The sequence below is a fragment of the Ruditapes philippinarum genome, unplaced genomic scaffold, assembly GCF_026571515.1.
Source record: "Ruditapes philippinarum isolate M1 unplaced genomic scaffold, ASM2657151v2 ctg1453_1_1_1_1, whole genome shotgun sequence".
In the NCBI taxonomy this organism is placed as follows: Eukaryota; Metazoa; Mollusca; class Bivalvia; order Venerida; family Veneridae; genus Ruditapes; species Ruditapes philippinarum.
Window position 1 is genome coordinate 101159 of NW_026854133.1, and position 13044 is coordinate 114202.

General features: G+C 32.3%; 1 protein-coding gene across 2 annotated transcripts in view; it reads left to right on the forward strand.

The window, feature by feature from the left end:
- Positions 1-1981: 1981 nt before the first annotated feature.
- LOC132739047 (procathepsin L-like) overlaps positions 1982-13044 on the forward strand; it is a 41908-nt gene continuing 30845 nt past the window's right edge. Inside the window, exons 1-9 of one of the 2 annotated variants that reach the window (XM_060726696.1) lie at positions 1985-2132; positions 2758-2888; positions 4099-4204; positions 5021-5179; positions 5740-5863; positions 6345-6445; positions 6861-7021; positions 7444-7554; positions 8179-8369. In XM_060726696.1, coding sequence (XP_060582679.1) covers positions 2127-2132; positions 2758-2888; positions 4099-4204; positions 5021-5179; positions 5740-5863; positions 6345-6445; positions 6861-7021; positions 7444-7554; positions 8179-8278 — 999 coding nt within the window. In that variant the 5' untranslated portion in view covers positions 1985-2126 and the 3' untranslated portion in view covers positions 8279-8369. Of the gene's footprint in view, positions 2133-2757; positions 2889-4098; positions 4205-5020; positions 5180-5739; positions 5864-6344; positions 6446-6860; positions 7022-7443; positions 7555-8178; positions 8370-13044 lie in introns of those variants that run through there. The other variant, XM_060726697.1, reaches the window with a different exon arrangement.

The window sequence follows — 13044 nt, forward strand, 5'->3', positions numbered from 1 at the left end:
TTGAATGCATGATATCTCAAAATAACAAACCACTTGCCCCTCACAGCTGTGGGTTCGAATCCGACAGGGACTTTGGATTCTTTCATGTGAGGAAGATATCCAGCTAGCTTACGGAACGTTGCTTCTACTCAGGTGCCCGTTCGTGCTTGAAATAATGCACGGAAGAGCACCTGAGTTCTTCATCCACCAGTAAAGCTGTGACGTCGTGATATGACCTATACTGTGTCGATGTGACTTAAACCCCAAAAGAAAGAAAGAAAATATCACAAATGAAAGTGAAGGGAAATAATTGCTTGCTTTAAACAAACATCCTGTCTTTGTCCTCTTCTATAGAAACATTCGAATTAAAACTGTATCGTTTTTGTCAACTAACAACTCATTTAACATGACAAATAAAAACGTCCAGTTATTCGATCCTTTCAATAAGCGTATTTGTACAACAAAAGCACTGACACTTTTTTACATTTTCAATATTTGAAACCTAAAAGAATATACATATATGTATTAAAGTCAATTTATGGTATAAAAATTGATGGAAATTTATGGGTTTTTTTTGTTTCAATGCCAGACGTACATTTTCAAAATCTTCCAGTATATATGATCGTCACATTATAAAAGGTATAACATGTATAATATGTATATTTTAACAACAAAATCAAAGTGATAATATGCTCCTATATATACCATGCTCACTGTCAAGTTAATCTTAATTGGCTATTATAATTATTTCAAAAGATTGACTGTAATGAATAATATATATCAGGTTTATTCATAGAATAAAAAGAACATACTTTAAAAAGTCTGAAGATTTCTCCAAAGTAACAGAATTCTAAAAACTACAGTAAAATCAGGGGACTGCCGAGTATATATAATCGTAATATCCAGATATCATTATATCCGAGAGGCAAACAAATGAAAATCAAAAGTCTGGACCACCACGGCAACAGCATTGTTATAAGCGGTATTTCGTTATAAGCGGTATATCGTTATAAGCGGTATATCGTTATAAGCGGGTATATCGTTATATGCGGTATAACGTTATAGTCATATCGTTGCAAGTGAAATATTGTGTGGTTTAACATCACAGGTTATACTTAATAGAGACAAATCCTCAAACACCCTCCAGCGCCGGCTTAAGCGGCATTCCACTCATCTGTTTCAACTCAATCTTATTGTAAAGTCATATGATATCGACTCTTTTCGCATATATCGAGTCATTAACATCCTAGAAAAAAAGTTGAATTCACCGATTCGCTGTCATGCTTCAATCTAAATGGGGAAGGGACGCTTTGCATAAGGGCTTTGAAACATTTATACAAGTTTATTGCTGTCACGATATCGGAAAAATGCTGAATTATTATTAAATATCTGAATTTAGAATAAAAACGAAGTTAACTATATATTCATGTACGTATATAAGTGAACCCTTTACCTCATACAGACGTGTTTTGACGGATTTTCGACCCCCCACCCTTTGAGTCCACAAACAGTGAAAAAGAATGCTCTATTTAGACCCCAAACATTGTTTTCGTTTGAGAAATGTTTGATAAAAAAGTGACCACCTTTTCGGCGCCGCCCATCCCCACCCCCCATATAAAACAACAAAAAAACGAAACAACAAACAATGCAAAATAGTGATTTTTGGTAATTTAGAGACGTCCCCCGTTGCCTATATTTGGAAATTAATATTTAGCATGCTGTTAAAGGGGACATGTTCTAGTCAACATTTGTGCCAAGTATCATTTGTTTCATCATTGAAGCATTTTTCTAAGTTTCATATAGCAGTTTGAACATGTGACAGGAGGCTTAACAATGAAAATGGACATTTTTCACAATATGCTCAGTATGAAAAAAAATGAGCATATCAGTTTCATATTGCACTTATTATTACTTTGTCGAGACAAACCTCTCCCAATTAGTCAGACAAAAACTTACAAGATGCATACCTACTTCTTGACATTTGATAAAAAATCTTCCAAAAGGATAACAAAGTCACGTGACCACTATCTGAGTCAAACTGCGATCACGCTGTATTAAATAAGGATTAAACTATTGAACTAAAACTAACAGATAACCCATACCGCTTGTGATTACAGTAGTGTTGTGTTCTTACTACTCGGATAGCAATGAAGGTATTTACTTCACACAACTTAAATATTTCATAATTAATCTCCATGTTTAAGATGAAATGTTGAGTTCTGTTTTGATATTTACTATGCTCATCTTTGGGAAAAATATTTTTATCGCAAAAATTTTTATTGAAATAAACATGTATATGAAATTCTTAATGAATATGTCTAACTTGAATAATAGAATGTACAAACTAAGTATGGGAAGTTGCGTTCCAATTTCCCTAATACAGGCCAAGAAAAGTCTTTTTTCATTTTCTTAATGTCACTATATTATCATATCGCCTAACATAGTGTGTAGTGTTTAAAACATATAGCATACCTACATTGTATGAAGTCAAAACATGTTGATTTTATATTTAAAAAAGAGAGTGTAGCATTTGTCAAATATCAAATTGGAGCATAATATAATTTAAAGCCGATACGGTAGATTGCTGTCACCACGACCATCTATTAGCAATCAACTCAAATTTGCCATTTTGCGATTTCTCGTTTTTGTTTTTGTTTTTTTTCTTCTTTTTTTTTTGGTTCATATTTAAAAAAAACACACATACACACAAATTCAGCAGATAATTGGTGTATGATGCATTGTTGATAGCACTTAAGTCATTTTTATGCATATTTACAGATGTTAAGAGCTGTTCTATTGGCTTGCCTTTTGGCGATATCTCTGGCCTCCAATACATTCCTGGACGGTGAATGGGAGTCATTCAAAACTGCTTACAACAAATTATATGAGCCGCAGATTGAGGGATTCAGGTATAAAGTAAAATTTTTATTTACCACATACATTTACATTGTCTCACTAGCTTAACATATATTAAGAAAACACCGATAACGGCCACTGTTTCTTGTCTTGTCGCTATTTCCCCTATTAGAATTTGATATGTAAAAGTTCGCGTTTGGTCTGATTGGTCAAAGACGGCGATACTCTGTGGTCTGTATATTTTTATTTAAATAAACGTTTCTGATTCTTTATTTTGGACATTCCTTGGGTAGTTTTGATTTTTTTTATCACTAGATGATATTTTATTTCGTTAATATACATATGAATAAGCCTAGTTTATACACTGTTTTAATTGGTTTTAAAGTAATCTGTTATCAATTCATACGTAGTATAAAGCAAATAAAACAAATTGATACAAGTAATCGTATTATGCTTAAATTACCTCGAGATAAATGACCTCGAGATAAATGACCTCGAGATAAATGACCTCGAGATAATGTCAAGGTATAGACGGTCAGAAACAAATTTTAATTATATGGCTGCATGAAAAAAAGAATGTACCTGCCCAACTAGATATTTAACAATAAGACTTGAATACCCGTTCTTCGAATAAATACGTACTTATTTCTTTTGTTTTATTTTTTTTAGCTATTTAGGTTATGTTGTGTTTTTGTTGGATACTGTTTTACGTATGCAAATATTGCACCTGTCTTAAAGGCCAATTATGCCTGAGAATGACTTTTATTTTGAATATTCAAAAGCTTTGGGTATACTTATATAATTGTCATAAAGTGCATGTTTGCCCTGTATAAAGAAGTAAACATTTATGCGTTTCTGAGATTAATGTAAATGTGATTAAATCTTGTAATAAAAAACTATAATCTCTGCTTAACCTTTTTTTTGTATTTTTTTTTTCTTTTTGAAGAGTCTATATGTTTCTTACGTTTTTGCCCAGAAATTTAATTTACAATTAAATGTTTATATTTATACATGTTAATACTGGAAAACGTTCAAATTCTCGAAATTTTAAGTTCAAGAACTAAACGGATTTACTAGTGATAGAAGTATTGGAAAAAAGAAAAATTAAAAAAAATATAGAAAACAAATCATCGGTAATTTTAAAGAAGATATTGATATTTAATAGTTAATGAAAAATGAAAATGAAATCAAATGATACATGTAATATAACAGAAATGTAACAGGGCAGCAGCAATTTAACAAAAATAATACAACACATTTCAGACGGGCAATTTGGGAGAGCAACATAAAGTATATCGAGCGTCACAATCTAGAGGCGGATAGAGGACTTCATACATATAGACTTGGTATGAACGAGTACGGTGACATGGTGAGATCATTATCATTTAAATATTGGCATCCCTTTCTTAACAAGATAATTAACTTTATAAGTTATTTATTTGTCATAAAAGCGTTTAAGGGACTGCACTGGTTTTTTTATATGACTGGACGTGAACTAATTTTTCAAGATTATTGTTCTATTTGATATAATCATGATTAGACCAGTAACGTGTGTTAATTCGCTCTCTCCGTTTTTCGAGATTATTTATTTCAATAAATTATTGTGAAAAATGAACGAAAATTGAGAAGCGTTTCACTGAAATCGGGCTGCGAATACGAGTTTCATTTTTTCTGAGTAAATTTCTTAATTATCTTTCGTTAGTCTTATTGTTTTAAGTGCCTCAGCAATTCTAATTTTTGTAAAGACTTTGAGACATTAGTGGAGTTCTTTTAAGGCAGACATTTTTAGTTTTGTATTACTTTTGAATGCTTAAATATTTAACAACATCCAATACTCATTCTGAACATTTTCATTTCAGTTACCTTTCTATTAGCATACCTTTAATTGCAATGCTATTTTGTGAGCCATCTTCAGCTGATATACATCGCATTTTCAATATCCGGGCTGCAATTATGATACAAGAAACCTTGTCCACAAGGAGAGCATTTCTTAAGTTTCAATAGTGAATTATAGATATAAACTTTTATTGATAAGTTTGACTACTTATAATTCAAAACGGCGAATACCGTTTTCACATGGTTACATAAATTCAGGGCAAAAGTACAATGTATATACGTACATGACCTATAAAGAGAAGTTTTAGGATGAAAAATCAGGCATTTAATGTGTATTTTTCTTGTTTAGACAAATACAGAATTTGTTTCCGTAATGAACGGGTTCAAACAGAATTTAACCAAGAGTGTATGCAGTCAATATTCTCCACCAATGAACGTTGACTTGTCGTCTCTACCAGACACAGTTGATTGGCGGAACGAAGGTTACGTCACAGAAGTAAAAAATCAGGTACAAATTGACTGAATGTTAAAAGCCATAAAGGTCTCTATTTTTATTGGTTTTAGTTGGTTCAATCAGAATAAGTATCGGGATATCCCATTATTTTTAGTTCGTTCTGAAAAATTGTCCTGTTGGTAGATATGTATCAAACAATAACTAGTCTTTTTTCTTTTGTGGTGTGAAAATTTTCTTAGTCCGCTTGTGACTACCACCAATTGTTGTGTATTTCTTTTCATATCAGTTGATGAAAATAAATCCTGTATTCATAATATTGAAAATCTGTTTATTATATACATTTCTCTTTTCTGGCCTTACGATTTTAAAGACTTATCTTTACATTTGTGTACTGATTGAATTTCGGCAAAAAGAAGTCCGCCAAGACATCAGTGAAAATACGGAAAATATGTTTCACTGCAGTGAAAAAAAATTACAGTGAAAATACGGATAATGAAAATATGCATTTTATTCCATCAATATTCCTCAATATTTTAAATATCAGTTTTTAATAAAATATAACTCTAAATGTGCACATCATGTTTTGAATGGAAGCTTCCCTTAATTTTTACCAGGGACAATGCGGATCATGTTGGTCATTCTCAGCCACCGGCTCCCTCGAGGGACAAAACTTCAAGAAGACCGGCAAACTGGTGTCCCTGTCTGAGAAGAATCTGATGGACTGTTCCAAACCGGAAGGTATCTTTATATTGTTTAGTTATTAAGTATCGTAAGTTATTATATTAAAGTGACATGAAACTTCTTCGAAAGAATAAAATTAAGTAGAATTATAGAAGTGCGAAAAAAGTTCAGTTGTTTTTTGTTTTATGTGGTAAACTAATTAATAACAAGCTCAGAGGACGTATGCTATGTGTTGTTGTTGTGGTTTTTTGTTGTTGTTTTTTGTTTGTTTTTGTTGTTTTTGATGTTGTTGTTGTTTTTGTAGATTTTTGTGAGGGGTGTGGGTTCAGTTCTTTTTTTAAAATTCTTAGCTGGGAAGGGGGGTGGGGTCTGTTGTTACTATTGCTTTCCTTTTCTTGTTTTTTATTATTTTCGTGGTTTTTCTTTGTAATTGAAGTTGTTCTAATGAAAAATGTAAGTTTAATTAAAAAGGCATACAATGGAAGTGTTCTATCTGCTCCTGTTTTCGTGTTCCTGTTATCATTTTTTTTATTCTCAGGTAACAAGGGTTGTGAAGGAGGTTTAATGGATCAAGCTTTTGCATACGTCATCAAAAATGATGGGATTGACACAGAGAAATCTTACCCATACAAGCCAAAGGTAAAAGCTTGTTTATATATAAATATTAACACTATTTTGTCATTTTTTTCCAGCTCTTTATAGTGCCCGTTTTCATGGTCATACCTAAAGTAACAAAGTATCGGAAGCATACATATCGGCACGTCTTTCATATTCTAAACGACTTTAAAGAGATCATTTATAGTTGATAAAAGGCCTCACGTTTACTGCAGACATTTCTTGTTATAATTAATGAATTATCTACATTCAATTCAATTCAATTCATCTCAATGAATACTGTAAACAGTAGGGACAAGAGTGGTCATATTCCTGATAAGATAATTATTATAACTATATCAATGATAATTATAATGATAAAAATAATCACCATGATAGGGATAAATTGATTGCAATACATTAATTAAAAAAATAAGTATGATTATGGTTCAATTTTTAGAACGGAGATTGTGAGTTCAAAAAAGAGGACATTGGCGCAACAGAAACAAGCTGCATGGATATTAAAATTGGATCAGAAGACGATTTACAAGCTGCTGTAGCAACAGTAGGACCAATCGCTATAGGCATTGATGCTAGCCATCCATCTTTCCAATTATACAGGTACCCGGCTTGAATCTGTTGGTAATATGACTATGTAAACGCTTCATATGTACTTAACTGTTTGCATTTCAAACAACATTAGAACACGATAGTGGTTGGTCTTCGACCATTTCGACTTTGGTGAACTGCTTGCGTTTCTGAGTGGAACATCCGTCTAAAATTTCTTGAATAGTCAACATCTTTATAACGAACTTTACTCTCTTTAATAGACGTTCTAAATACTTTTCTAAATAATTAGATAAAAGTTGTTTTGTGGGGTGTTTTGTTGTTGTTGTTGTTGTTGCTTTTTGTATTACATTCCGGTTGATAACATGTCAATATTGCAAGTTTGAACTGAAAAAAAAAGTTTACTATTCATCAAGCGGGAATATTAATTGTCATGGCAACTGGGAATTGTCAAATAACGCCATGTCTTTTTTTAGATCAGGGGTATATAGTGAAAGAAGATGTTCATCGAAGAATCTTGATCACGGAGTTCTTGCTGTAGGTTATGGTAAAGATTTCTTGAGGGAATACTGGCTCGTAAAGAACAGGTGAGCTAATTAACTTGTGGCGACTGGCAGCTTGGCCAGGTTGTTATCACGTCGGACTTATAATCTAAGGATTGCTGGTCACGTGGGTTCAAATCCTGCCAAAGGCAATGTGTTGCATCTGTCAGCAAGAAACTTTACACTGATTGGTTCTACGAACGGAGTCAAGAGTTTTTTTAATAAGTAAATAGCTTCCAACACAAACGAACTAAAACAGATTCGTATAAACTAAATTATTTTACTGTTAACTTTAAAAAGAGACTCATCTTTTATACCAAAGTATACAGATTGTTAAGAGTACTTTAAAAATAGAGTACTTAAAAATTAAATAATTTCTGAATGTATTATTTATTTTCAACATGTCTTATATATGCCCATTTGTGGAGGTTTTGAAGAATTCTGAACCTCTATCAAGTGCAGAAAGTCATCATCGCGGCCCAAATATGGCTCGAACCAACGACCCCTTGGTCGAAAGGAAGGTTCTGTAACCACATGTCCACTTATTCCATAGAGTTAATCCATGTAATTTTTATGGAGCGAAAAAAAAGTTTCCTTTTCTTTCATTCAAACGACAACAAGGAAATTATAAGCTACAATGAGTAAAGCTTTCTTTTATTTCCCTTTTAGTTGGGGAACAAGCTGGGGCAAGGAAGGTTACATCATGATGTCAAGAAACAAGGACAACCAATGCGGAATCGCCTCACAAGCAAGCTTTCCTACCATGTAATCTGATTGGACAATCTATTTATCGCTGGATGTAACGTGACATCTGATTTGATAATTGGACTAATTGAAATAAAAAAGAATGAAACTTTTAATTTTGATTGGTCATTAAATAATCTTGCGTGAAAAATGAATGTACCAGATAAACACTGTGTTATAATTCACTGACGGGAACGTATATTTTGCACACCGTACAATTAACTGGGTAGACAACGGCTCAATGCGTCGACAGCCGTAGTTGTATACAGTATACTAGTCGGTATAAAAACAAAATTAACGGGCTGTAAGTATTTGTCTATTTTTGTCAGATTCCAACTGTAATAAGTAAATCAAAGTTATGGATTCAAAGTCAAACAGCTAGAGGAGTCTGCTTGCAAATTTCTGGCCCTGTACAAAATTTACTTTACGTGAATTTTGATTGAAAATAACCACTTTCCGATGAGATGCGGTATGAAATTTGTAAGCAGCCTCCTATAGGTGTTGACTATGAATTCATAACATTGATTTACTCGAAAACAGTTGGGATATGTACCAAAATAGAGGAATACTTACCGTCCGTCAACGTGTTTTTATACCGACATCTATATAATAGTACGGCTGTCGACGCGTTGAACAGTTGTCTACCCAGTTGATTTGGGTTGAGATCAGTTTATCTGATATTTTGAACTATTTTCTTAGGTCATATCTAAGACGTAAACATTCATGTACGAGGAGCTACTATTTTCCTGACTGTATCAGTGACTGATGCTCCATTCTTTTTCCAGTAACTTCTTCTTAACATAGACAAAACTGTACCCATCGTAAATGAATAAAACTATGTTAGCTGTGCCTTACCAAGTACAAGGATTGCATTCATTCCCATGAGAGTCGGAGTCGAAAAGTTAAAGCCTTTGACTTTGACCCTTATTCATTACATACAGTTAAATCTGATTAATAATAAACCAATTAAAAGTTCCTTCTTTCTTACAGCAGATATCATTACAAATGCTATAATGTTAGACAACGATGTTGACCGGGATAATAAGGTTCATGAAAATAATTAAATAATGAAAAAGACAAAAGAAAAGAAAAACAAAGAAAGAAAAAAATTAAGACAAATAAAAACCTTCAGCATAACTATTTCGTCAGTTCCCGTCATAGTGCGGCAGTTTCCGTTACACTTTGTTTTGATATTAAAATAACACGAATAAAAAAATATAGAACAACTAATATTAAATATTAAATTGATATAAACGGTTATTATGACAATGACGGTGAGTAAAATGATGATGATTATGATGACGACGACAAACAATTCTCTAAATGAAATATACCGTATTTTACAAAACGAAATAAAGCACCCATTGATGATGGCTGTGATGAAAAAGGAACGAAAGGAAAAAAAAGATGATGATACTCTTGCTGATGCTGATGATGATGATTTCGTTGATGATGATAATAACGGTGATGATGAAACTGATGTTCAAGCTGATTTTCATGCCAATGTTGATGATGTTGATGATGATTATTATGATAATGATGATGATGATTATAATAATAATGATAATAATGATGATGATGGTGATGATGATATTGATAATTATGGTGATGATTATAATGATGTTGATGATGATGATGATGATGATGATGATAATGTTGATGATGATTATGATTATGATGTTTATGATGATTATGAAGAAGAAGAAGATGATGATGATGATAATGATGATGATGATGATGATGATGATGATGATGATGATGATGATGATGATGATGATGATGATGATGATGATGATGATGATGAAGAAAGATGATTGATGCCATAGATTTTACAAATTGATTTAAACGCACTTCATAACGTCAATTAAACATCATTTAGAAAAAAAATCATTCAAAAGAAATGATAAAACGAAGGAACAACCATTATATGAAAGTAATAGGCGGAAGAAAACACTTTGTAATTTATTTCCGCATCACTGTACAGTTGAATAGGTACATAATAAAAGTATATAAGGGGGCAGGCGACCTAAAAATGAACAATTTTGTATTTTAGTGTGGCCAGAAACACAATTCCAAATATTTCAAAATCTGTTTCACAACATTATTCAATGATATATGACATAGATTGAAGAAAATGATAGTTTGCACGCATTGCGCCTTAAAAACATGACTGACAGCAATTCATATTCCCCCCCCCCCCTTTCAAGCCAAAATCGCACCTAAATATATCAATATATTAGGCAATATTCATGAAGGTGCAGCATACTCCAGAATCCGCCCGATTCCTTTAAAAATATCACTTTAATGAAACGAATTCAGGAGTATTTTTCTAAACTCGTTTCTTAACAAAATATCTAAAATGTCTAAAATATCTAAAATATCATTAACGCACAGTGCAAGCAATGGCATTTTCAAAAATGACCAATAAAGTGTCTGTTATACGTTGAGATTTTTCACAAAATTTATTCGAAATTTCTTACTTGTATGGCGCCAACTGTCAAAGCTTGATTTTTAACTTTTTCACCTCCATTCGGAGAGTCACAAATACATACAAGCTACCATAATGCTTAGTTTCGGGTAAAAACCCAAAAATACTTCTCATTTCTACACACAAACAAGAAAGAATTATAATTACAGAGAAATATCAGAAGTTCCCAGTACCTTCAAAACACCATGTCTGAGTTTTTAAAAAAATTGACAGGGGCCATCATTCGGATATGTCCCCTGCCCCCTTAAGTTTTTTTATATGGTCTTCATTAAATCGTTTCCTGTTATATTCTTAAAATACGGAGTCTTTCGCATTAAACGTTAACTTCCAAAAGAGTGTACTGCGGTTACTTTGTATTTAATCAAAGATTTAAAAAAGACCCTATACAGGGGAAGTAACTAGTACAATGACCATGCCTGTTACATGTTGTTTATGATTTACTTATCATCAAGTGCCAAGAACCTATGAGATGGTCATTTTTCTGTACTGCACCTTCATTTAAATACCAGATAGTATTTTCAGAGTAAGTAAACTCTTTTTGAAGGAGATTATAGCAAGAAAAACAAGATAACAGCCACATTTAATGTCCTAAAATGAATGTTACAGCAAACCAGACCTCATTTATTTGGGCATACACCTAAAAGTGCAATAAAGATACCAATGTTGACTTGTATGACATTATACACTTGTAACAATTGAAAGTGCTCAATTATGCATTATTATGTTCATTCGCACAATATAAAACTGTTTAATCTGGATAAATGTGCACATTCTTGCCAAAATTCCAAATTTTTATAACCTCCCTTGACTTGACAGTCTACCTACTTTACACAACTTGATAAATCCTACCAGTTACTTTTAATTGTGACTAACAAATACAGAAGGAATGTTTCTGGGCACATTTGGGTCAATGCCAACACATTTTATGGATTTGAAAATTTCCTTTAGAGTACAAAATGAACAATTTTGTATTTCAGTGTGGCCAGAAACAAAATTCCAAATATTTCAAAATCTATTTAACAAGCAGATAACCAATTGCACAACATTATTCAATAATATATTACATAAATTGAAGAAAATAATAGTTTTCATACATTGCTCCTTAAAAAAATGACTGACAGCAATTCATATTTACCCCAACCCAGCCAAAATCACACCTAAAATATACTAATATAAGCAATCTTCATGAAAGTGCAGATTACTCCAGAATCCGCCCGATTCCTTTAAAAATATCACTTTAAAGAAACGAATTCAGGAGTATTTTTCTAAACTCGTTTCTTAACAAAATATCTAAAATGTCTTCTAATGTCAGATTCTTTTTATCACAATATTTGATATAAGCAGAACAACTTATTATTCACAACTTTATTTTCATTTATATTTAGACTGTTTATGTAGAACCAAAAAAATGTTACTTTCATCTAGGATAATTTCTTTTGGATTGAGAAGTTGGACTTGTTAATCTTTTAGGTGGAAGGAGGGTATTTAGTGGTCGGCAACACTATTTAGTTAGTACCTTTCACGCTGTGTAACTCTTATGACACCAGCGCGTGATCAGTGCATGATTTCTTTGTTCTAAGCGTATCACAAATTGTTGATAACATTTGCCATCCTTCTGCGAGAAGGTGATGCAGAATAAGCATTGTAGCTAAATTAAAATTTACTTAGAAAAACTGTACCATCTCCTCCCCTACACCTCCATTTATTGATGATTATGACTTAGTAGATTATATAATGTGCTCCTCAGTTTTACTGATTAAGTGAAAACAATTGCACCATCCAAATATTACCAAGCGGTGGTGGTGGGAAACTAGTATGACAGGTAAGTTTAACTTATTCATAAAATTTTAACTTGATTACAAATTTTTCAATTTTATTTCACTCGTTAAACTTACCAGTCATAAATATACGTGTAGGATTGTGTAGGATTGATTTTAAAGCAATACTCACCTCTGATGGTGGTGTAGGGTAATATCTACTGACAAAAGTCTTTATGCAACAAATATGTATCTGTTCCCATTATGTACATGAAAATGTCCATTCTTTATTCTCCACTATGTACAGAATATCTGTTTCCTCTTGTATAAATGTACAGAACAACACTGTCAATACTGTTTCTTCATGTATAAATGTACAGAAAAACACTATGTCCACTTATATTCTCAGAACACTATCTTCACTAATGTACACAATATATGAATATATGTATATACCAATGCACTTATCGAGTGCCATAAAATATGAAAAATCCGTCAATAAGTTGATATAGCGACTTGCTAAAAGTTAAAATTTAATTTTAGTTC